The 25,651-nt window shown below is 37.2% G+C and overlaps 1 protein-coding gene across 1 annotated transcript in view; it reads right to left on the bottom strand.

Moving 5' to 3' along the window:
* The window catches only part of LOC139738917 (AP-3 complex subunit delta-1-like), a 67,819-nt gene extending 43,055 nt beyond the window's left edge, over positions 1-24,764 (bottom strand). The window contains exons 1-7 of the mRNA XM_071649542.1: positions 24,554-24,764; positions 21,684-21,779; positions 11,582-11,743; positions 5,148-5,255; positions 2,211-2,276; positions 1,560-1,623; positions 351-490 (exon numbers count right to left, since the gene is read on the bottom strand). Coding sequence (XP_071505643.1) covers positions 351-490; positions 1,560-1,623; positions 2,211-2,276; positions 5,148-5,255; positions 11,582-11,743; positions 21,684-21,779; positions 24,554-24,655 — 738 coding nt within the window. The 5' untranslated portion in view covers positions 24,656-24,764. The remainder of the gene's footprint in view (positions 1-350; positions 491-1,559; positions 1,624-2,210; positions 2,277-5,147; positions 5,256-11,581; positions 11,744-21,683; positions 21,780-24,553) is intronic.
* Between the last annotated feature and the right edge of the window lie 887 nt (positions 24,765-25,651).

Here is a 25,651-nt window from a genome sequence, read left to right as displayed (position 1 = left end):
AACTGTACGACATATCAGTATCCATTGTATGTAATCAATACACACTATCAAATACCAATCATACATGTACATTCACATCTGCATGAGGTAAACTTTAATCAGTATTTACTGTCATCACCTATCATGGACCTTCTTCATGCTTTGAACTATAATGGAGTGCATACTTGAGGGACAATTTCACATTTTGGCCAGGAAAGCAGGAAATGCTTTTACCTACACATTCAATATCTTGATAAAAATATAGTACGACTTTCTCTCCAACACAGCCCCTTCTGTGTACAGCCCTGAGAGCCATGACCAATACTTTCTGAGATCGGTAGACTAAAAATCCATGAGGGGGGACTCCTCACCAGTTTGATTATCTTAATCAGCATCCAGTTGTTGGTGGACGACGTCATGAGTTTGAAGAAGAGGGGCGCCAGGGAGAGATAGTTCTTGGGGTTCTTTCTCGCCAGCTCGCAAATCACATTCACAGCCGCCGACTGCACTCCTATTGTAACAATCCAGGAAAGAGCATGCACGGGGAGACAATTCAGTACGACTTTAAAGGTATTGTTTACCATCGTGAGCAGTGATTTAAAAAAATGTTTGAGATTTCTCAATAAACTACAACTATAAACGGTTTATTATAGAAACAATTTCAGCATAACTTTTCATCACATTTTGTGTATTTGACAATACTTAACAGTGATTAAAAAATACCAATTACAATTTTTACATTGGTTGTTTCTATCCCAAACTCATATTTCAGAACTAGTTTGAAGCACTAAAGCTGGGTTTTTGAATCATCTGCAAATGGTAAATGATGCCTTTAATGCAAAAGAGCAAAAATCATGGACAGCTTGAAACATCTAAAATTCATTGCGTGCATGAGCTTGAAATTTGATGCCTTGTACACACCAGGAGATATGTCCGATTGAAACATCAATATCTCAGTAATGAGTTGGCGTTCGTAGGCGACAGTGCATTGTGATTGCAACTTTACTCGCACTGTATGGAATATCGGAAAGTGATATGTATGATGTCCATTGATTTCAGGTGTACTGATGTTACTGAGAAGCTACTGTAAAAGTGGTTTCTTTCATGGTAGTTTTATTTTCGCGCTTTTCGCGCTTTGAGGTTGAACCGCGAATTTAACATCATGCGAAAATGTTTTGAACTCGCCACTTGTTACAACGCTATTGCGCACATGCACACGCGAAGATTCCGTGCATTGAGTGTATTGATGGTCAACACACACACAGCGATACCAAGCAATGATGGTACAAGCATGTTATAAAGTACTCGAGAGACGGGGTTTCAGGTAAGTCTGCACTGGATTTAATTTCTATTTAATAAATAAAAGAATAATTTGATTATAATTTTGGTTTTCATGTGCAAAATAAAACAGTTTTTGCCGACTGTGAATTCACAGATTTTGCCAACCACGAATTTAAACACACGTGAAAAAGTCAGCACTGATGGAAACCGCAAAAGTATCTGTACGCGAAAGAAACCACTTACTTACAGCATCAGTTGCAGTGCTTATCACATGGTATCAATAGATCATAAAACTGTACCTGGGTCTGGATCTTCCAGTTTCTCTTTCAGTCGAGGGAAAGCTGGCCTCAATGCATCTGGAAACTGCAAGAGAGTTCATCAAACATCACAAATGAAACTTGTGACATACATGTACCTAGGTATACATGTACATACAACAGTATCATACCACATATAATGCCAGGCCTCATAATGGCAGCATTCATCACATGGTCTGTGTCCTTCTTTTCATAAAGTGTATAGTGCTAGTGTAATCAAAACTGCTGATGAGGTACATATCATATTCATAGTGATAGTGAGGAGAAAAACAAAACAAAACACAGTAGCTGCAAATCTGATTTAAATGCCTGAAGGTTGAGTTAACCTGTTGATTGTCACATATCACTCATGTGGATAATATCTTCAGTACAATCTAGAGTTGAGCAAGTATGTTAATAAAAATTAGGTTTATTGGGCACTTTTATACCACATGCTCTGAAAAGGATCATTCTGCTAAAACAATGATAAGATAAATTCATAAGACATGCATCTCTGATGCATTGTATACTGGTATTAATATTTTGATTATATTTGATTGACACTAATGACAGTGCTGGCAGAAAGAGAAGGTACCATAAGGACTACCTTGATGAGTGGACAAAGAAACATTATTATATTAAGAACTACAGTACCTTGAGGAATATCTTGTACATGAGGAGCACAGCCTTTTTCCTGATGTACGGTTTGGTGGACGCCATCTTCAAGTCCCAGCAGACAGAAAAAAACCAATATGATTTCATGCATAGTGATCTCTCACTTTAACATTGTACATCAATTAATTTACATAAAAATTGTACATGGCAGAAAATGTCAATCTCTTACTCTTGAATGTACATTGTAAGTTCACATGCGCGTCACTCATGCATTGCCCCTCTACAACGTGTATGTATGATTAAGTTTGAATTTGTTGCCACTGGTTTCAGATCCCCGATTTGTAGAACTCTATATCAATGCACATTCATGCTGTACATTATCCCTTTGTGCAGGAAGAGTGATGAGAGATGATTTTGCATGTCAGTCATAAATCACACACCTACAATGTAGACATGGTGACTCACTGCATAACACTGTCTACATCAAAACAAAAACAAAACAAAAATTCAAGTAGAAGACATGTTGCTGTTCTATACTTGATAATTTAAAATGCACATCTCTTGTAAAGTATTAATTGTTCCGAGCCACAACACCTTTGCTGTACCCATTTTAGAAAAGAATCATGCATTGAAGTTACTCGTACAACAAAAATATTTCAATAACACAATAATCTAACACTGAATATCTTGAGCCACTTCTATAATTTGTGCAGCAACTTTTAAAATGTTTGATACAACAATGATCCCGCAAACGTGCAAATAATTTTGCTTAAGCTAGGATCTCCACTATTCAAGTCAATGAATGCAATAGCCAATGTGTGGACATTAACATTAAAATCTAATCTCCACATAGGCATAAAGCACAAGAATATGAGGAACTGAATCTACCATGAAACAGAAGTGCCGCAGACAATACATATACTTGTACACAGCAGAGCAATAGACAAACACACACATAAACACTAATGATACTATCAACTTATAAAATTCTTATCTACGCTAACATGAAAAGTTGGGAAGGGATGGAAATAAAAGGGTTTACAGGGCACCTTGAGACAAAAATCATTTGTTGGCACATATAAGGAATGAAATACAATCTCTCCTTTGAAACATCAAATCAAAAGTACATGTGATCACAGACAAGACAGAATACATCACTTTTATACACAATATAAAATTGTCACACTGGGATAAACTTGGACAGGAAAGGGGATGACATGCACTGAGGATTTACATATCAAAGTATTCTTACATCTACTCCTAAAGATACTTTTTACTATTGGGAACAAAGATTTAAAAGATGTTTGAGTTATCATATTTGATACGTACAGCTGTATGTGTAGGTCAGTATATCTCAAAACATCCTACCATATAAAAATGTTGCCATAAAGCCTAAAATATAAGGAGATCTCACTATTTTTCTCAAAGGACCATAACTGTGGGTGGTTTATTCTAGAAACAATTTTATCATACATGAAACTATTGCTCACATTTTGTATATCTAATAATACTAAACATTGATTGTACGGATTAACATTTTTACATCGGTTGTTCTATTCCTAACTCACATTGCATTAAAGCCAGGTTTTTGTTATCTGCAAATGGTATATAATGCCTTTAAAGCACACTTTGCAGTTGGGTGTCTATATTTTGATTTCATAAAAAATTAATTCTAGGTCCCATAAAACTTTGAGAACCAGAAAAAAGGTACTACATTGTTTGCCACACTTTTGTTTGATTTTAAGTTTGACTTAGATCCTTTTTCAGTTCATTTAAACCACATTGTACAAGTAAGTACACACCAGTGTGTTAAATTATAGTATTTTTTTTTTAAATCATAATCATTGGCAACTCTCTCAAGTCTTCTTCAAGAAGTGCAGTCTATAGCATTAAATTTCAATTTTCCTGCAATTCACAATTTCGAACCAAACACCAAATCTGCTGTGTGCCTTCTAAATAAAGGCAAAGAACAGCAGACACTACTAAAATAATAATCAGATCATACATAAAACTAATAATGTTTTCACGGTAGCGTAAACTCTAACCATACAAGCCTGTATCAATCAAGTGTTGGGAGGGATGGAGGCTGTGAAAATGGATATTTCCTTTAAGCCATTGCCAACAGGAACCTGTTTGGCTACATGCTAGGTCTATGGGGACTTCAGACACTTGTTGGAAATGGTTAAAAACAAAATTTGGATGCAGACTTCTGAATTGATGGCATCTGTAGAGCACATCTTAGCAATGGCTTCTGTAATTTCCTCTTTCATTTGTGCTAGACTGGTATCTGGGACTGTTCACAAAGTTGGGGTACCCTTTGTGACATTTGATCATTACTTTTAAAATAAGGCTTACATGTACCTAAAGTTGGGCATTTGATGTGATATTTGTGTTACCTTCATGAAGCATTTAAAGAACACAGACCTTTTTGTTTTGTGATACTTTTCAAATAACCATAATACCAATCATGATAGGTATTGGTGTGATTACTATGGAGTACTGACATGGCTGATGCAATGCAACAAAAAATGGAAAAAACAAATACTAGACTCCCTGACTTTTGATGAATTGGTTGGGGATGTAATGGTGTCCAAATGTGTGACAAGTTTTCACACTATTTTCTGCTCATGGAATTAATTTTCCCAACAACAACAACACACCACAGGACAAACATTCAGAATACAAAAATTTGGCAAGGCAAGGAGGATGTCACATTTCTGGTAATATTTGGGTGGAAGATTAGAGGTTCCTATGAACAGTAGCCTGCTGTAGTTGAATTTCAACAATTGATGACAAATTGACCACTAATTGACAAAAGATAGACTGCACTGGTAGATCAACAACATCAAGTAACAACAATACTAAAATGGAAGTTACAGGGAATAACAAGTACATAAGACTGTTTGCATCATATTAAGGGTGTGAAAGGTCACCTGGAACAGAGGTCAAAAGGTCAAATGGGGTCACACCACTCACCAGACTCATGAGGTCATTGGCCAGGTCTCTGGCAAGGTCAGGGGAGGTGAAACATGCAAGTCCCGCCATGGCGACGCCCGCATCATACTGGCCGATACTGTTAATGTCCTACATGGGTGCAAGTTGGGGGGAGGTGGGATGGGGGTGGGGCGGGGTAGGATGGGGGAAGGGGCAAGGCAGTGAATATCCGATGAAGGAACAGGGTGGGGCAATGTGGCAAATTATTGATGGGGGAAAAATTGATGGATGGAATGTTAAATGATCGGGTGTCACACAGTGTGAACCGTAGAAGGGTGAGGGATGAGATGAAGGCAAATATATCAATTTGACAAAATGAAAATGGGACAGGTGGCGGGTAAAAATGGATCCACAACAGACCAGGGCAGATGGGGCACAGTGTTATCATGACAGGTGAACATGAGAATCAAATTATTTTAATTTGATGTGGGATGGCATGGAACCAAAGATAAACATGGTTTGTTTGGTTTTTTTTTTTTTTTTTGGGGGGGGGGGGAGGGAGATAAAGATGGGTTAAAATGGTTTAGGCATTTGATACGTGGTGTGTGGCATGTTGAAAAAGGTTTGTCAAATGTAGTATAATATGGTTAAGGGAGTATTAGCATGCCATGTGAAGTAAGATGGTTCAGTTGTATGAAACGTAAGGTGTGGAGGAGTGGGTATGAAAGCGTGGATGATATTGTTATTTGTTTAATGAATGTGAAATATGGTATCAATCAGTGGAATAAAAAAGAGGTGATTTCATTAAAGGGTAAATTTAACAGTATATCATGCCAGGGTTAAAAAAAAAAGTCCAAAAATAAATTATGATGACAAATTCATTTTCCAGAAAAAGGAAAGTGGGAAAATGCAGAAAAATGAAATATTGAGAAGGGACAAAATTTGAATTTCGTATTAGAAAATAATAGGCAAGTGAAAGAAAAAAAAAAATTGGTTTGGCCAGTAAAACAATTTTGTGGGGATTTGCAGAATGAGTTGTAGAAAATGATATATTCATGGAAGTGGAATTTGAGGGAGTTGTTCATGTGGGATGAGATCGGTGAGTGGTTACACAAAGGAAACAAACACAAAGGGTAAAAACAAAATAAATCAAAATAAAACACAAAGCATGATGGGATGTTTTCAACATGATACGAGCATGGATAGGTATGAAATTATATCATACAGCACATGGTGGGATGGGAGCAAATGAAGAATGTAATCATGGTACAGGGGAAATGTATTTTCAATGATGATTCAAAATGATTTCAGTGCATTGGTATGATGGTGATGGTGATGATTGCAAAAGCAATGTTGTACAAGACGATGCGAAATTCCAAGCAGGCAAATGGTGGTTGAAAAAAAAAAAATTATGTATAAGTTTGTTACATAGTTTAAAGGGATGTATGAAATATTGGGCCGTAATATGCATCATGAACAAATAAATATTTGAAAGTATTTAGTGGTGTTGGTGTGATTTTTAGTATTGTGTGAATTATACAGCAAATGATGGCAGGCAATTTTGGGGGGAGAAATTAGTGGGACCATGGCAAGGAGGTAAAGAAAGGAGAGAAGGGAAACAAAGAACAGAAATAACACAATTACACTTTTCACCAAATAACAACCATGATATTGATAATAAGTACACAGAAGGAATGAGAGGAGGTCAATTGGACACTTGGCAGACCAGCAAATGAGGTTACAGTGTATATTGGCAATGCAACTTAATACCAGTGATCATGTGGCTAGCATGATCCAAAATTCAATGTAAAATATCACTCACTTTGTGCCTTTGACATCGGCTCATAAGAGCACATCTCAGATTTAGGCTAATAAATTGTACGGACTTCTTAAATTTGTATGTGTGGGGGGGGGGGGGTGGAAAATCATGAGAAGATTGTGTTCATAGACACAGGTTTGAGAGCACTGTCAAAAGATCACGACTGGTCAGAATACATTGCAGTCATACCTCACTCTGCCAACTCCAAATGCCTCCCAAATAAAACATCAAAGTGGGCATAATCTGTGTGCAGGCTGTTTAGCATCTACACCCAAGTCAGGTTTAACTCCACTTCTAAAAGAGTATATCGAAGGGGGTGAGAGCACATAATTGGTTATTCCATTTATGATCCACATCGCGTACCACTACTCGACCAACAGCACCTGTGTACTACTTGAACCAGAGAGATACAATGTACCATGGAACGGCCAGCACAAGTGACAGATGGGGTATGTACAATACTGTACGAAAGGGGGGTGGTAGTGTCACTGTCCACACGAGGGGTTACGCCATGGAAGAGGAAGAGGAGGTGGCCAACTCTGTGGGGGTAGCGGCAATCCGCCCTGCCCCATCACTGTGCGGGTACTTACCAGTGCCATGATGTCATTGGCCAGATCATGTGACAGGTCAGAGGTCAAGATACATGACAATCCTGTCATGGCCACCCCCGTCTCATATTGGTTCTGGCTATGCAAGTCCTGTTCAGTTTTACATTATCACAACAGATTACATGTGTTAGTTAATATGTTGTCATGTACAATGCGCAATATTGACAGACCCACATGTATGACACTGCACTTCTCCATTGCGCAGCATTACAAGTGTATAGTGGTAATACAGGCAACTAGACATTAATCACTGCGTCTCACTTAAAGGTACTATTTACCATTGGGAGCAGTGATTTAAAAAATGTTTGAGTCATCACATTCGATGTACATGTGCAGGTCAGTTGTATCACAGAACATCAAACTATAAGGATTTTGCAATAAAGCCTAAAATGTAGCGAGATATCACTATTTTTCTCAATAAACCATTACTGTGAACGGTCTATTCTAGAAATAATTTTATTATAATTATTGTTCACATCTTGTATATTTAACAATTTACTCAACATTGATTACACTGATTATCCTTTTTACACTGGTTGTTTCTATCTCTAACTCACATTTTATAATTATTTTGATACACTAAAGTTGGGTTTTTCTTTCATCTGCAAATGGTAAATAATGTCTTTAAAGGGGAAGGCTAGTAACTGATCAGTGGGAATCAGTGGAAATGCTGGGAGATGATTGTTCCAATCCTTATGGGATTCATTCAAGAGTTCATTGTATATCTATTGTTGTGTGAAAATGATTTGTTTCAGAATGGTCTCATATTCAAGTAATGTGCAGATTAATGCTCCGTCACTGACCAGGGACGCTAACCTGGAAGCATTAAACTGCACATTACTTGAATATGAGACCATTCTGAAGCAAATCATTTTCACACAACAATAGATATACAATGAACTCTTGAATGAATCCCATAAGGATTGGAACAATCATCTCCCAGCATTTCCACTGATTCCCACTGATCAGTAAGACTGTTACTACATGTAGCCTTCCCCTTTAAGGGCGGAATACTTATAATGTATGACAGGGCAAAAAATGACCCTCATATCAATACAGGTTTGTACATTGTACATGAGTGCAAAAAAGCACACACCCAGTTACATGTATAATAATTATAATAAAGTATGTGCCGTATCTATCATTATTGATGCTCTCGGCGCATGAGAGCCTGTATGATTCAACACATGCTGTGTACCCATGAACATCTAACAGTACAATCCTTCAAACCCAATCCATCCAATATTACAATAAAATTAACCAAAATTACACAAAATGTATAGAACAGGTCAATGCAATAATAGTGCAAAGATTGGTAAGAAAATGTGAAATTCATTATTAGTGGTGATACATTGTAGATAGTAACTCTATACTACAAGCCCACCGTTACCGTTACATGCATAATATCATTGCCTCTATCAACTCACACACAGCTTAAGGCAAAATATATACAATAATGTACATGTGACAACGGTGGCTTGATATCATTCATGACAACAAGAATCCTTTCTGGCAACAGGAATTGCTGAGGATAATGAGACAGATCAAAACTACAGTGGATAGGAACTCTTCTGCGATACTTCCTGGGAGATCAGGTTGGTCTGTTCTTGCTGGTATGATGCACTTTACTCATGCCTGACAGCTTGTCCACAATACAAATGTATTGTACATACATATGTACAGAGTTATGTAGACTGTATTAATGATGTGAAATCACCTACTAGTTACAGCACTGTGCATAAATTGTTTCGTTCAAGATTACAGTATTCTAATAGATGTATTTGGGTAGGAAAGAGACAGGGTTTATCAGAAAGGATATGACAGAAAGAAGTCGCACTTAATGTACTCCTCTTTACTAGAAGCACATAAAATTGTAGGCCTACTACTGAAGAAAAAGCTCTTGTGATCACTATGTTTGATATCATTTCTATTTTGTATAGAGCCTACACTGTAACTATGAGTAGATCAAACATTCATAAATCATGTAAATTCAATTTTGACTGGGAATGCACTATGATAATTCAGCACATTTGGTTTGACCAAAGAGCAATGCATACATGTGTTGCACTATACAGTATGTGCATGTAAATTGGAATACATTTATGAATAAACCGAACTAGACCTCTCCATATTGCAGCATTCAACTGCGTAGCCATGAGGAAGGAGGCTAGAGGAGGGGAGAAGAGAGAAGAAAGGAGAGACAGAAGGGCAAAACACAAAAATAACAAGGGAGGACAGGGAGAAAAGAGGGAGAGAGAGAAGATAGAGAGACAGCGAGTCTGGAGAAAACATCTGCACATCTCTCCCTCAAGTATCCTACCCATAAATATCTGAAGGGCATATCTACACCTCTCACTCTACTTGACATAGATCTGCGCGCACACACAGGATGTAAACGAGCTGAACATTGTGCTGCAAGCATACAGTGCATCTGAAGACAGCATACAGTAAATGATGTCTGCCACATTTTTCCCCCCTCTCCTGTCATGAAAACACACAAGAATAATAACCAGAAAAAAAACAAAATAACCAGTCTGTATTCCAATCTCCACGGGCCAAGCAAGGGAAGCAGATGCAATTATAATGACCTTGCTCTTTAGAAGGCCTGGATCAAACCAACCGAGGCGGGATGAAAAAAAAAAAAAAAAATGATTACTTGAGGTGAGGTCCACACAATTCTCTTGCTGGGCCGAGTAGTATGTGCTGGAAGTCTAAATGGTAAGAAGTTGCATTATTCATGCAATATTCCTCTACAATGTACTTGCAGTTTGCTGTATTTGTAATATTGGTCACCAGGGCTCTTTTTGACAGCATACAAATGCTTGCAGATTGCTTTGAGTGGATTTTCCGGCGTCCACTTCTGGGATTCTATCTAGCCCGTACTCTTCAATTAGTAATGGTTTGAACGACGTCAACAGAAGGGATCGGATTTCCAGAGGCAATCTGGCTGCTGAAATCATCACCTTGCATCATTAATCTGGCAACTCAGAATTTCACTGCTCATCTTTAATATAAAGAATGATTAAATAGATCTGATTGAATTCATTAAGTCTGCACAAAATCAGAAACAGATTCATGAAAATTTGCCAAGTTTGGAGGTAAGCAGAAATTTTATAATAATAATTTTTCAAACAAATTTTTGAATAGAAATTACCGGGTACAGAGTTTCTGGAAATTCTCTAACCAAATCAATATCACGTTAACAACCAAAATCTCAAATTAGAATTAGGCCTAATATTTTACACTGGTATATAAACTCAGGAAACATCAGCTATAAAATAGCACACAAAAAAAAATATATATATAAGAATATATGGTACCAAACCCCAGAAATGTAATTTGTGGAAATTGATTAAGTCCAGCTGCCAAACTTGCCAGTCTTCCATAATTCATAAATACTTCTGCCATCTGAATGAAAACACAAAGTACCATTTTTTACAGTAGGTATCTGCTTTGGTGTGTTTTGTTTGTGAACAGCTTTCACAGTACACAGGAAAGTCTTCTTCATGTACAGGTGTACAACCTTGTATCTTCAGTGTTTTTGTGCGTGATTGTATGTGTGTGTGTGCTCATGGGTAAATTTTAAAGTACATGAATACACCTGACATTTTAATAGATGTGTAAGAATACAAACATATTTATAGAATGGAAATAACGTTTAGTTGTTGACATCTAAAATTGACTGCAAATGATCTATGCATTTCATAGTACTTTACATGTAGAAAAAATAAAGTTCTTGCAGCTTCAATTGCAAAGGTCACAAGAAATATTGTTGAACAGGTGAACTCATTTTAACACAATTATGACATGGATTCCTTACTACTATGGGAAGTATATATTGTCAAAGTATACTGATTGATCATGTAGGACATGATACAGATTTTAAATTTATCTACAACTCACTAGTACATGTATTTCAGACTTGATGTACTCCTTAATTTAAACTTTCAATATTCATACAAAGAAGGTTCTGGAAATGATATCTCTGAGCTATTAGCCGGATGATGGTGTGAAAACTGACTTGTACAATGGACCGAGAGAGAACATACCTTTCTGATCATATTGGTGGTCAGCATGAGGACGTCCGTCCCCTCATGGAAGCTCTGGGCAGCGGCCAGGTAGCCAATCCGCTTGAAGGTAAACTTTGGCGAGCTCATCACTTCGATGATGTTGAACGCCGCCCAGCTGATGTCGTAGCCCAACATATTTAGCTGTGGCATGGAATGAAAAGACCCATGATGTAGATTACATGAAATGAGAGAAAGAACAAAGTACTCTATTTTGAAGCAAATGCAGGGACTCCAACCCAAAGTATCTCTCAAATGGAAAATTAGTCTGCTGAAGGCTCTGATCGCACGAACACACACACAGCATTATGTGCATGGACCCACAACATCCGCTTGCGGCTGGGGTCTTAGGGCCCACATCAGGGTCGTGGGAGCTCCTGGGTTATATACAAAGTAGATGCTCTCTTGTGGTATCTCAGCCTTTAAATTTTGGATGAAGGGCAATTCCGCGGTAACGGAATTACAAATCAGAGAATTTTGGCTCATATTCTTTCACCCTGTATACAGGAATGATTACTTTGCCTTCTCTTGATACATTTAAAAGATGCAGAGGTACTCACACTGTCACCCCAAATACAAATTTGTTAAATGTTCTCACTTGGTTGGTTACAAAGGAGGTCTATGTGCGATGGTAACGGAATTACCAGAGAATTTAGTCACAACTTCAACTCTGACTTTGGGAGTTGTTTCTCTGAAATCTATAACACATACACTGTAGGTTGTTGTCTGATTTCATCTTTGATTGTGTCGACTTCAATTCAATTTTATTGTTTTTCAAATATTTCATCACATTTTCCAAGCAGCACGCTTTTTCCCTGTAAAGTCAGTGGTAACGGAATTACACAAATGGTAACGGAATTACGCCTTCTGAAATACACTGGAAAAAATACACATTCTTGGTACTCATGTATTCTGAAATGTCTTGATAAAGATTGTTTATGCCTTTAGCTATAATATAACCACTAAATAAGTACTCTCTAGCCCTTGACCTTGAACTTCTACAAGTGTATAGGTGCCAACTGAGGTTTTTATTGTCAAAAAACATAAAATGTTCATGTTAACGACTGTGATTTGAAGTCGTAACTATGTCAATCAAGATCTTGTAACTTGTAAGTACCACATCCATCAAAATTTGTCTACTTTCAAGTTAAGAATTTCACACTCTGCAGGTAAATGACATCTAAGACACATGGTAACGGAATTACGCTAGAATAGCCCTACACAAGTACAATTCTATAAATCCAGTCAACAATACTCAAATTTTCTTGTATTTCTTTTGTTGATATCATGCAAGACAGATTTCTCTGTTTTCTTCTTCCTAAATATGCCAATAATTGACAATATGTGTGATTACTTACAAGTATTGTACATAAATATTATGTGCACATGCATAAGAAAATAATAAAAAACTGTCCGGATTGACACTGAATTTAAATCTAAAACATACAGTGCCAATTTACAGTGCAAGAGCACAGTGTGCAGCCCCATCATTGAACACAATGTTTAATATTAAGGATGAACACTAAAGATGCTTGAAACTTTTCATTTGTTAAGTGAAAAGATGCAGTTGTGGTTTGTTGACAAATATAACAAATTACAATTCAATCATAAATAGAAAAGAAAATTTTCTTACATGATTATGGTACTGCACCAGTGCTTAATCATTATTATCTATATGTTGTGGCATACACTCACTAAAAACTTGTGACCTTATTTTACTAATAGCTGAAGTTGCCCCCTGGTATATAATGTAGTGCATAATTTGATAATTCCCTTACAGTGTAAGTCCTACTTAAGCCCACCAAAATAAAATGAACTAAACTAGAAGGAAATAGAAAACAGCAAAATAACTTTAACAAACTACAACTTTTTTGAACCATTAGAGTGAGTCCACCAAATTCTGTTAATTCATAGAAAGGTAAGAGGGCCTCTTTTATCCATCTGCAGCTCACTGTGTTAGAGTTAGATTAATCAACCTGTGAATAATGTTAGTATTTACTTCTGACCACACAAAATTTCCAAATGACGTCTTCAGAAACACAATCATGACTTGGCCTATAATTTTCCTACAAGTTTCCTGTCTCTGTCTTTCTTCTTTGACTTTGTCTATTTTCTCATCCTGAGTGTTGCCATATATTTACTCACAAGAAGTGTGTATCTTCTCTTTTGCAGTAAGTTGTATTTTGACTGCCTGAAAGCAAATTATAAAATACACTGTAATGGCACTTGTATGAAAGGAAACTGGATTGTACAGCAAATGGTAACATGAAGAGTGAAGGTAGAAGCAGAAGCCCATTGACTTTAATATTTAAAGTCTTCTTAGGATGGGAAAGTATAAGCCTAAATGTTACATTTTAGAGCTGTATCACAATTACTGACTGGGAAATGTTCATCACAAATAGTGTTTTTGTCTTTAATATTCCTTTTAAAAATAAAGGATTAAAGAACAAATTTCAAAGGGTAGCAGATGCTCTGTATCAAATGGGCATGAAAATCAAAATACATGTCTCTGTGGAGGAAAGATCTAAGAAACAAATGAAAGAAGGTCATAGTCGTACACTTACCATTAAAGATAAAGGACTTGAGGATGAAAACAGGACATGTTCAATAAAAGGTCAGACTATTGACTTGGTGATAATAAAGCCTTTAGCATACAGAAAGATCAAAGGTGTCACATTCAGTGGGCATCCCGTGTCAAGTAATGACTTCTACCACATTGTGTATGATCCTTCTCTTAAATTCTTGATCTTTCCTCACAAAAATTATCCTGTTCATTTCTCTCTGTCAGTAGCAGTGCTCTCTTTTCCTTTTAAAGAAATTTGATGTCCTTCCTCTTCTTTGTAACCTTTGTTCAATTTATGTTGCATCACACCCATTCGATAGTCCCTCATCACTATACTTAGATTTTGTATGAAACCATGAGACTTTTTAGCAAGAAAATATATATTGGTATCTCAGAATTCAGTATGGTTTTTCACATTTGAGAATGAGTATCTGTAGCAAACCTTATAAAGTTATCAGTTAGCACAGTCTCCATGTACACATGTAGTTCTTGTACATGAGAAAAGGTGAAGGAAGGGAGGAGACTTTCAGCACAAGAAGTCTTGTCAAGCGTGTACCCTGATGTCAGGACTCACTGTCAGAGGCATCCAGCTACACTGTATGCTGAGTCATGTCAGTGTATCATACAACTTGTACCATGCATATATTTCAACTTTCACTCCTTTACTGCCAATCACTAACACTGTTAAGCTCAATAATAATGCCCTGAAGCTATTTCATGAACAGTTCACATACATATTGGCACGAAAGTAGGATATGTCATTCTCTTCCATATTAGATGTGCATGTAATTCCGTTACCATGTAATTCCGTTACCACAATTACAGAAGAACTGAAGGAGATATTTCACAAAATGTTTTGTGACTTTTCAGGGAGTCACATGTAGAGAAAAAATTTACAAGGGGAGAAAAAATCAGTGATTAGTTTGTTCAGGAGAAAACTTTTTTCAATTTTATGGTAACGGAATTACGTCAATTTGTCAGTAGATTTTGAAAATTTCTCCAAAAAATATCATAATGAGAGTGACTGAATGCTTCATTAAATGTGATTGTTGAAGCATAGGAAGAAAGATGTGGAAGTATGGATAAAGCAGAGAGATATTTAAGTTGTTTCATTTTAAATTTTCATTTAATATTGTAAGATTTTAGATAAATACAATAAATAGTCTTCCAACTTTAAAAGTGTGTACAACAAAAACGAGGAAAGTTATTGGTAAAGGGTTTTTTGTTTCCGTAAATACAACAATCCGTCTGTACGGGAAACTGAAATTTCTGAGCATTTACTTAACTTTGAATTTTGCTGTTTTTGCCCTTCCCATACGGAATTGCCCTGAACTTACATGTACTACGACTCATGACATTACCCATCGAATCATCTTTTCTGCTCATTTTTGAAGCCGCCCCCCCCCCCCCCCAGTTATGGCTGACACAAGTTGGTGTGGATTAAGACCAAATATTGATACATCTACACATTTGTATATGCATGAAATGTTATTACAAACTACCCCCTCCTCCCGCGTATTAAATTCTAATATGTGTATCGCAGCAAAGGAGCAGAAGCTCCTTGATCGCAGTCATGCCCGAATAAAGGCCGCCATGTATGGGATTGCACATGCCTACATGTACAGTGTGGTATTGGTAATAGTATTGTATTATCATGAGGACCTGACACACGAGTGTCAACAAAGAAGGTCTCTTATCAGCTACTCAGGGGAGGCAAGACCAGCATTGTTTACTCTAAATCACATGGTACTATTTGCACTCTCTTTTCACACTTTTTTTTTTCTTTAGCCTATAATCTCTGGTGTGACAATGGGAAATAATGTACATTAATACCTGGGCTAAACATTCATAAACAATTTTTCAAATCGGAGGCTACTACAGATAATAGCAACCTGGCCGATGGTACTAAAATTCTATTTTTTTAAAAGTAAATTCAATCTACACTAAAACAAAATAAATGAAATAAAAATGATAATAATAATAATAATCCCAAAAAGAATCCCAATTTTTTCTTCACACTCACGATGTTCGGCTCAAAACTTCAAGACTGGCACATTGTTAATCAATAAACTTTGAGATTAAAACTTACAAATTAGACTAACACTGCCATTCCCTTGGGTAACGAATGGTAATCATTTGACTGGATTGTACATTATGTAGTATACGAACTACATGTAGCCATGAATTCACTTGCCATTTCATTTCACTCTCAGGGTCTATGGATTGCTAAAGGTCCCTATACATGTGTGACATTTACAAATTTAATGCAATATATAGCAATGCTACACATGACCATGAAACTTGAAATACAATTTCCAACAATGCCTTTAAATGAGCTTTTGATACAGTTTAATATGTTTCTGCAACTCGAGTTTGTGTTCACAGAAAGAACAGAAAAACACACACACACACAATTTCTTCAAATTGCATTTGAGATACACCACAAATACTGAATTAAACACACGGGTGGAAACCCACAGCAAATTAATGTTCAGCTAAACATTGTTAACCACTCAAAATAGAGTATTGTACATTATACAATATTGTATGCACTGCTAACACTGACAAAAAAGGAGCTTTCACAGATCACCTAAAAAAAGAACACCAACAGTGTGTGTACATTGTAAAACTCAAACCCTGAGAAAAGCATATTCCTCAACACATGTCCTCATACCGCATGTAACCATATGGTGACAGAGCAGGTGTCTTTTGGACAGCCAATTTACTTGCACAAACCAAGCATCATAGATTTCAGCACCAGCAATATCAATTTCAGCCCTGAAAGGTCAGAGTTATTACCTTGTGGTGCATGAAAATTGAGACAAAATGGGGACTGATGCTGACGCAAGCTCAGATTCCATCACAGTCTGGCATTCTTTCGGTCAACAATTTTTGTTGTTGATGTTCACTTTCCTTTTTTGTCTGCCTCCAGATGGACTACGGTACATGGTATGATACTTATGATATGATATGATATGATATGATATGATATGATATGATATGATATGATATGATATGATATGATATGATATGATATGATATGACATGACATGACATGACATGACATGACATGACATGATATGATATGATATGATATGATATGATATGATATGATATGATATATGATTTGATATATGATATGATGCATCATTTGACTCATCTTGAGAAAGATGAGGTTTTCAAGACAGCCACAAATATACAAATAAAATTTTCCAGCTCATATTTAAGAATGTATAGGAAATTACCTTCATTCTATCTGAACTTATGAAAAGTAAGAAAGTTATAAGCATCATGAATATAAGTCCTGTGTACATCAAACCAAAGAATTATACCTGGGACAGGTTGAAAAGAAGCTGGCCTTTCGTATTCTAATGCTGCACTCTGACCCTGCATACTGTGTGTTGTACAAACGTCATGGCATGTTCACCTCATGAGTCATCAATCAAACTTGTAAGCCTACTAGGTCACATTCTGCACTGACAAATCCAATAATGTCTTCGGAAATTTTTATTTTCACGAATTTTGCGAATCAGGAGACAGCTCCCTTATCTCTTGCTTTTGTTTTGCTCATTTGATATCAAAGCAACATTTTTTTCCCCCTCTCATTTTCTTCGTCCTCACAAGGAGTGTGAATGTTCAGTATCGTTTCTGCGTACAGGTAAGAAAAACAAACAAACAAACAAAAACAAAAACAAAATGTTACTTTATTCAAAATTCAGTTGAGGATTTATAATTCCTGCTTTACAAACATTGAACTCTTTTCTCTCTTTTTTTTTCAGTAGACAGGCAGTAGTTGCTGTTGCTGGTACATGCAAGTATATTTCACTTCAGAACACCCCCCCCCCCCCCACACACACACACAGCCACGTGGTGGAATACTTGTACATGTAGGCCTACATTATAAACCCTCAGGTGGTACATGAAGAAGTACATTTCATTTGCAAAGCATGTGATAATGGCAAGGGGTAGGGCCTTCTTAAAATAGGACATTCACTGACATACACTATGTAGAGTTTACCCTGGTAGAAAAAATCATTCTTCTGATGGCTCACATGTTCAAGAAAAGTAAACAAGAAGTTTGAGGGAACTGCTATTTCTCATCACAATACCATGAAATGAACATCACCAAATATTAGATTTCATCGGGGAAAAAGAAAAAATATGGGCATTCTGATGACATACAAGGTACAAATGCATGCAAGACAATTAGTACATGTATGTACTGTATTCACAGGCAATGTCAAAAAGTCACACTATTTTCAACACAAATTAATGCGAAGTAAACTCAGGGTTCGGCCTACAAGTGTACCCCCTATGCCAGTAAAACCAAATCACGGTCTTTTCAACCCAGTGAATCACCTGCATAACTGACACACATAATCATGTTTGGGACTATGCAATGTGCCAAGGAGCAACTCACTATCATCCCATGAATTAGACAATCTTTATACAAACAATGTTTAAAATACATTCTGCAATTAAGTGAAAACTTGGTTTTTCTCATCACTTTAATACTAATCGCTGTTTTTTCCATACCAATTTTTGGCAGATTAAAGAAAGCCTTACAAACAAACACAATGCAAACAAGTTCATTTGTGAATAGTAATTACAACGTGTTGTAGCAGGCTTGTGTAGCCATAGTGGTGATTGTAACACCTGCCCTGCAGGCATCACACAATAGTGCTATACATGTAGCTGTAATCCAATACTCGGCTACTGCATAACAAGCTACAATTTTACATCGTATGGCAAGAAGGAATAGAATTATTTTCAAAGTTACATTACACACTCCTTGACTGGAATTAAATCCCTCTTCGTTTGTTTGTTTTTTCTTCTTCTTTTTGGTGCCAATGTCTGGATGTGGCTTGTACGGCGATGCAGCCTTTATTTGCCATCAAATTCAGCACTATTAATAATATTACGAAACACTTTATTGCAGAACAAGACACCAATCCAGGGTGCTATAACTTTATTTTACCACTTGCCCGGTTGGGCAAGCATATTTTCAAATTTGCTGCAAAACACTTGCCCGGACATCAGTTTTACTTGCCCAAAAAGAGAGTCCATAATAAAAGGAAATAATATAGAAAATCATGTGTAAGTCAAGGGCTTAAAAAAACACAATCATTTGAATAAACACCATACATTGATTCGCACGCTTCAACACATGAGAGTACTTTTAGTAACAAACTCTATCCTATCAAGTGTTGCTGCTAGTGCTGCATTGTGTATTGGGGCTTCTTCGTGTATGTGTTGGACAGTTGCTGAAATGAAATATAAAGTGTGTTGCATCACTAAACAGCCATTTTTATTTATTTATTTTTTTTTTTTGGGGGGGGGGCTTCTGTATGGTTGACTTTCTGGGTTTATAAGGGGTAATCAGGGAAAAAAGGTGGCTTCAAAACTTTCTGCTTGCCCGATTCTGGCAAGCATTTGTTCTTACTGTTCGAAAACACTTGCCCGAATTTGATTTTCACTTGCCCCGGGCAATCGGGCAAGTGCTTATGTAGCACCCTGCAATCTGACTTGTCCATCATGGATGCATTTCCATTTGTATGCAACATTGCTGTCCTCTAAACACAGATAAAGTGAAAGGAAATTTGACAGGAAATGGCAACAAATTGATTTTGCTACTGAAGGTGAACATTGAAATTAGTGAACAGGAACATGGAACTTTGAACACTGACCACTGAACAATGTCTCTGCTATATAAAGGTCTGCCCTCTTCTTGTCTACGAAAAAAAGAAGAAGAAGAAGTGTATAACTTCACTTGTATTCTGCATATCAGGGTATGACAGATTACATGATTGTATTCAAGTGTCTTCTACTGAAAGGAGAACATAGAGGTCATGACCTTTAGGTACACGTACCATGTACTGTACCCAAATGTAGGGTAGAGTCTTCATCATAGGTAGCAGAGCCAACCAGCAAGAGGTTATAATCTACAGTAGGAGTAATATGTATGATGTCTTCTCCTTTTCTCTGTCTGGTTTCATTAGCTATAAATCTCTGTGGTTCGTTCTTGAGAGGCAGATGTTTTCGGTTTGCCCATTAACATGATTACAATGTACAAAAATTACACACAGTGGATGGTGGAAGAACCCAGTTTCTGTCTGAGCCCCGAAATCAATTTCCTAATTTTACAAATATGCCACAAAGCATGTACTGCACGCTATGCTGGCGGACACTAAATTGATGTTGCCTTTATACAGGGCGCCTGTGCAGATACAGCAAACCACTGTGTTACCCCGCTGTCTCTTGGATGTTATTTCCCATAGAGACAGTATATTAATATGGACAACCACATTTCTGCAAATAATGGGTTATGATACATATCAGAACTACATGTATGATTTATTTGTACATCTGCATAAATGTGTGTTTACACTGCCTTCGAATGAGCTGAGCTATTAAGCCCATTGCAAATTCATGTAAGTTTGTATGAAATTTGCCCGGTGAATGAACTATCCAGAATACAAGCAAATTTCAGTAATTTCAACCAGTGAGAACCAAATGTGTGGATAGATCCTCTAAACTGTTTCACATCAGAAACTTCTGAATTGCAATTCAACTCTTTACGTGCAAAGCAGTTTACCTTCACTTGCCAAACTTTTTCACCAGCATTCAATAATTCACCTGAACTTGACCTACATGGTTGTACATGTACACTTAGTGAGCCCACTCAGGTGAATACATACACACTGTAGCAATGTGCCTCAGACCAACAGAAGGATCATGGTGACACAATAGGGATTATGGGGTTTATACAACAATGCAGGTACAGTAATTTGTTTTAACTGACAATTAGTTTCCAGACATCAGTGCTAATTTGCCCCCCCCCAAAAAAAAAAAAAAAAACTCCAAACAAACAAACAAACAAACAAAGCAACAACAACAAAAAAAAAAACCACTCCTGCTGGGGTGCTAATCTGCAAACAATGCACAGTAAAGCATACTTAGAAAATGCATAGGACAAATTATCCAGATCCCAAAATCTTACAAATGTAAAGGAATTTATAAAACCTTCAAATAATGCAGCCACACAATGAGCTGTCTTTGAAACCTTAAATACATTAGTTGAAGTCATCTAAAATGACCATGGCATGACATTATTTTTACGAATACCTGTGGACAATACTCTCAATTTTCTTGGTACAACCTGTCTTTTCTATAATTGTTTGCTTTACTCAGTCAATTGCAATTCCACCTGCAACATTTCATAGCTGCTTTTAGCTTTCACACACTGATGGTTTTGAATACTTTGCTGCCAAGATGATTTTGTAATTTCCTATCCATCAATTGCCACATTTCACCCCTAGTTCCAAAATACAGCGAGATATGCTGATAGACTAGTATACGCACACAGTATGTCACGACAATAACACTTTCTCTTTTACAGTAGGGCAGTGTTTGTCTGTAATAAGATGCTTTAGAAATTTCTGGAGCACAACCACTGGCATGTGCGTAATATTTAGGACCTGTCTGACTTCTTTCAGTTTCATTACTGCTAGTGATACTCACATAAATTAGCTTGGCTACTGCATTGGCCTTGACTGCAATGTTGTCCTGCCTCAGTTCCTGTTTGATTTCTTCCATGCATGATGAGATGTATTTGGCCTGTGAAAAAAACAAAACAAACAAACAAACAAAGCACATTACAGCCTGTGAATTCATCTTGGAAAAAACAGAAAAAATGAAGAGATTTGCTTATAATCTTTCACTACCTTATAGAAAAGAGTTAATAAATACTCTCATGTAAAAAAAAAAATCTACATCAAAATAACACACATGCATTATGCATAGCCACAAATTTTAAGTCATTGGCAGTCATGTTCATATAAAATGTAACTGGGCTTTAATAGAAACATCCCAATTAATCTATTTCACACTAGAACTGACTGCATTTTTTAATGCTTACATGTAGTGCAAGATTTTTACACTTTGTTTTTATTCATCTTGCACGAGAGAAAATGTTCAGGCAATACTAAAGGCTATTATTTTCGCAAGGGTTCAATTTTTGGGAATCTTGCGAATCACTATCGGGCTGCGAATTTAACAATGCGCATTAATATTGCCATTTACAGCAAAGTGCCATGCCCTTACAATAGCCTTGGAGTCAAATAATGAAAACATCTTGCGAAAATGTCTGTGTCCTTCTCATTTGTGAAAGTATCTGTACATGTATGTAAATTACGGCTCTTTTACAGTATGTGTATGGAAATTTACATTTTAAGAATCAACAAGGAAAAACACATTTTTCTTTTATGATAGGAGGACTGATAAGAAAATGATTCAATGGATGCATCATTAACCATGAGCCACTGACACAGTCGAGAAGATATCAATAACCACTGCACTGGTTTATGAGTATAATATATTAAAGCTGAAATTACAGCGCAAACATTTACTTCATCATTGTTGTATCAAAAGTGCACAGAAATAGAATCAATTTTTGTATAACTTCTCAGATCACAATAGAATACCTGAAAATATCTTAATGGAAATTATATCTGCAGCCTTGTGCATGATGGGCTAATAATTTTGTACACTGGAGACTTAAATATGAATGCTTGTTCACGTACAGCACAGGAGAAATATTTCAGTATCTTCTTGTTTATTCTGCCTCCTTTAATATTCAGTCTTGAAGATCATTGCAGATAACTTGTGTGGGTGCATGCATAAATTCTGTGACCCCAAATACAGTGCATCTCATTCAGAGGTTAAATTTGTGAGTGGCCTGCAATATTTCACGTCGTCAATCGGACAACTTCTGCATACTTTCATCTTCATTTTCAACAACAGAGGTGTGTAGATATGTAAAATATCCTTGTGTCTGTTGCTGTGAATTGTAACAGTAAACAATACATGTATGTAAACAAATTTACCATTTACACTCAGCAGATAACAGGAAGATCTTGAAATTAGAGTTAACTACAGAAGCACTCTGAGAGCGCAGGCTCCGCCAAGCATGCGGCTCTTTTCCACCACTGATCTTGTTCTTCCATATAGATACATGTATCAGTGTTTTCCACCCAGTGTACAGTACTTCAAAGAGTGTGCTGAAAGTCGCCCGATTTCCCAATATGATATAGAAGCATTTGTTATGTCATAAACCCTCAGCTGCACGGCGCGCCGCGCCCTAGCAGAAACTAGAGCACGCACTTTAGTGCACGCATGCAAACCTCAAATATGCGCAGCCTGAACTCCAAGTTCAATGACCCTACCTGCCAAAATATCAAAAATCCTTCATAAATTCCCCCAAAATTCTCGGATCACTACCAAAATTTAATCATCTGTTACTTGTATCATTCTAAACCTTTCCTGCAAGTGTCATCCAAATCCGTTAACTACTTTTTGAGTTATTTTGCACACGGACAAACTAAACTCACTAACAAACCAACGGTAACAAAAACATAACCTCCTCCCTTGGCGGAGGTAATGATGTCACATAAATGCTGACCCTGTATAAATACAATGATGTAGATGTGTACTTCACAGCACTAGCATCACTTGTCCTCTGACGGAGGGCGCCGTTGGTTTACTGAGGCTGCGTGACATCATCATACATACGGCCTAGAGTAACAATCCGGTTTGCGACAGGCCTTGTACAGGGTGCCTATTTGTGGCAGGGGCTGAAAACCATTCATTGATGAAAAGGCCCAATCAGGTGTCATTTCCTAACAGTCCGGGAAACCCGCTCATGAGGACTGCTCCCCCGTACGAGGACTGCCCCGCCTCATGAGGACCCCCTGTATGCGTGAGACTTGGTAGCTCTGCTGTACCCCTCTCGCGTTGAGCAATTGGGGTAACCTTCTTCAGGCAGAGAAATTTCCTTTTCAGTTTTAATGATACTCTTTGTGGGCAATAGTCACCAAATATACAGTGGCCATGGTCAGTGCAGCGTAACTTATTTGCGGCAGACAGCTACCTGGACACTTAAGAACTGGTTGGCAGCACACCCCAGCCGATGGCTATGGCATAGTGCAACTACAGACAGATGGCCAAAGTACCGGGCCGGTGCTGTGCAAGTGCACGAAGCACAGGCTCGTGCAGCAGGCATGAAAGAGCCCTCCTCCAGTCTCACAGGGCTCAGCCTCTCTGTACAAAATGGGTTCAGCCATAGCCATGGACGGCTGTGCATGATGATGGTAGCAGCAGGCGCAGGCGTACCGATTGCGATGAGATGCGATGCCTTTAGCTTTACAGTGATTTCAATAACCTTCAAAAGTTAATATTTCGACCCCTCATTCTCAGTGATGAAAAATAAGTGCGGTACTTGCAAAATATTAACACAGTGATGAAAATGCAACCCAGCCACAGGAACATCGGTACTGATTTTTAGCATAAAATTAGACTGATTTAAACGAGAGAAAAGAGTAGAAAATACTCACTTCGTTATCCTTGTTACTGCGGATTCCTCGAACAAGATCCTGCAAATTCTTCTCGAAAACCCTCTCAAGGCTTCCCTTCACCTTTTTTAGAGCCACCGACATCTTGCTTTGTCTTGCAGATGCCTTGTGACGATAAAATGTTTACCGTAAGGGGTCAAAGACACGTTTCCACCCCCGAAGTCTGTCACAGTCTGCCGCAATTTTTATGTACGGTTCGCTATCTCGGCTGCCAGCTGCGCTAGCTAGCGTATGCATAGCTGGCTGTACGTTGTATGTATATGTACTGTACATCGATCGCCTAGATTTGCATAGCTAATTGTCACGTGACAAGTCCAGTGGACACGTCACACGATGGACCGTAAATCTCAACTAGACAGCGCTCTTTTGAGATAGAAAGTTTACTTGTACTGTTAGTATTCACTACAAACATCTAAGATTTTAACAGGGAGATAGAAAGAGGTCCAACCTCCCTGATTTTACTATAAGATGATGGAATACATTATATACATATATACGGTACCTCAAAGTAAAGGGAAGAACGTTTGCATTCTTTAGATTAATTTAAATGTAGCAAAATGATTTAATGTTCTATTCAATGACAGTGATACATGTAAAGTCACTATTAGATTCAAGTTTGTATATTTGTATACAAACATGATTATGTGTATAACACAGGTGTATACATGAAAGTTTACTGTATGTACAGATGTGAATAGTGGGGTAAAGAGTGCTACACATATGTATTCTCATAGTTGTTCCATCTGTAGGCAAAGAAAGAATAGAAAAAACTTTAAAATCATTATCTTTAACTTTAAAAAAATAGTTGGAGCAAAAAACAAAAATAAACATGGAGAATACTGAGTGAGAGTTTCATTAAGTTATTCAGAGTATTAATTAACACTACCCCCATATTCATACTCCAGTAGGTGTCTATGAAAAATGTGTGTTATATACTTGTATAGCAAAATACACTCGTCCTCAACTGGTTACGACTATACCATGAATATTACATTTTTAACCATATCTCAAATACGTAGTAAGATGTACAATTCAGATTTAAGTTAAAAATTCTGTAACTTTCATGTCTTTTCAACTTTT

Source organism: Diadema antillarum, unplaced genomic scaffold (genome assembly GCF_040938485.1).
Source record: "Diadema antillarum isolate AM-2024a unplaced genomic scaffold, OU_Dant_1.0 seq00000774_RagTag, whole genome shotgun sequence".
Lineage (NCBI taxonomy): Eukaryota > Metazoa > Echinodermata > Echinoidea > Diadematoida > Diadematidae > Diadema > Diadema antillarum.
The sequence above is the reverse complement of the archived record's forward strand: the minus strand, read 5'-3'. Positions and strand labels throughout refer to the sequence as shown.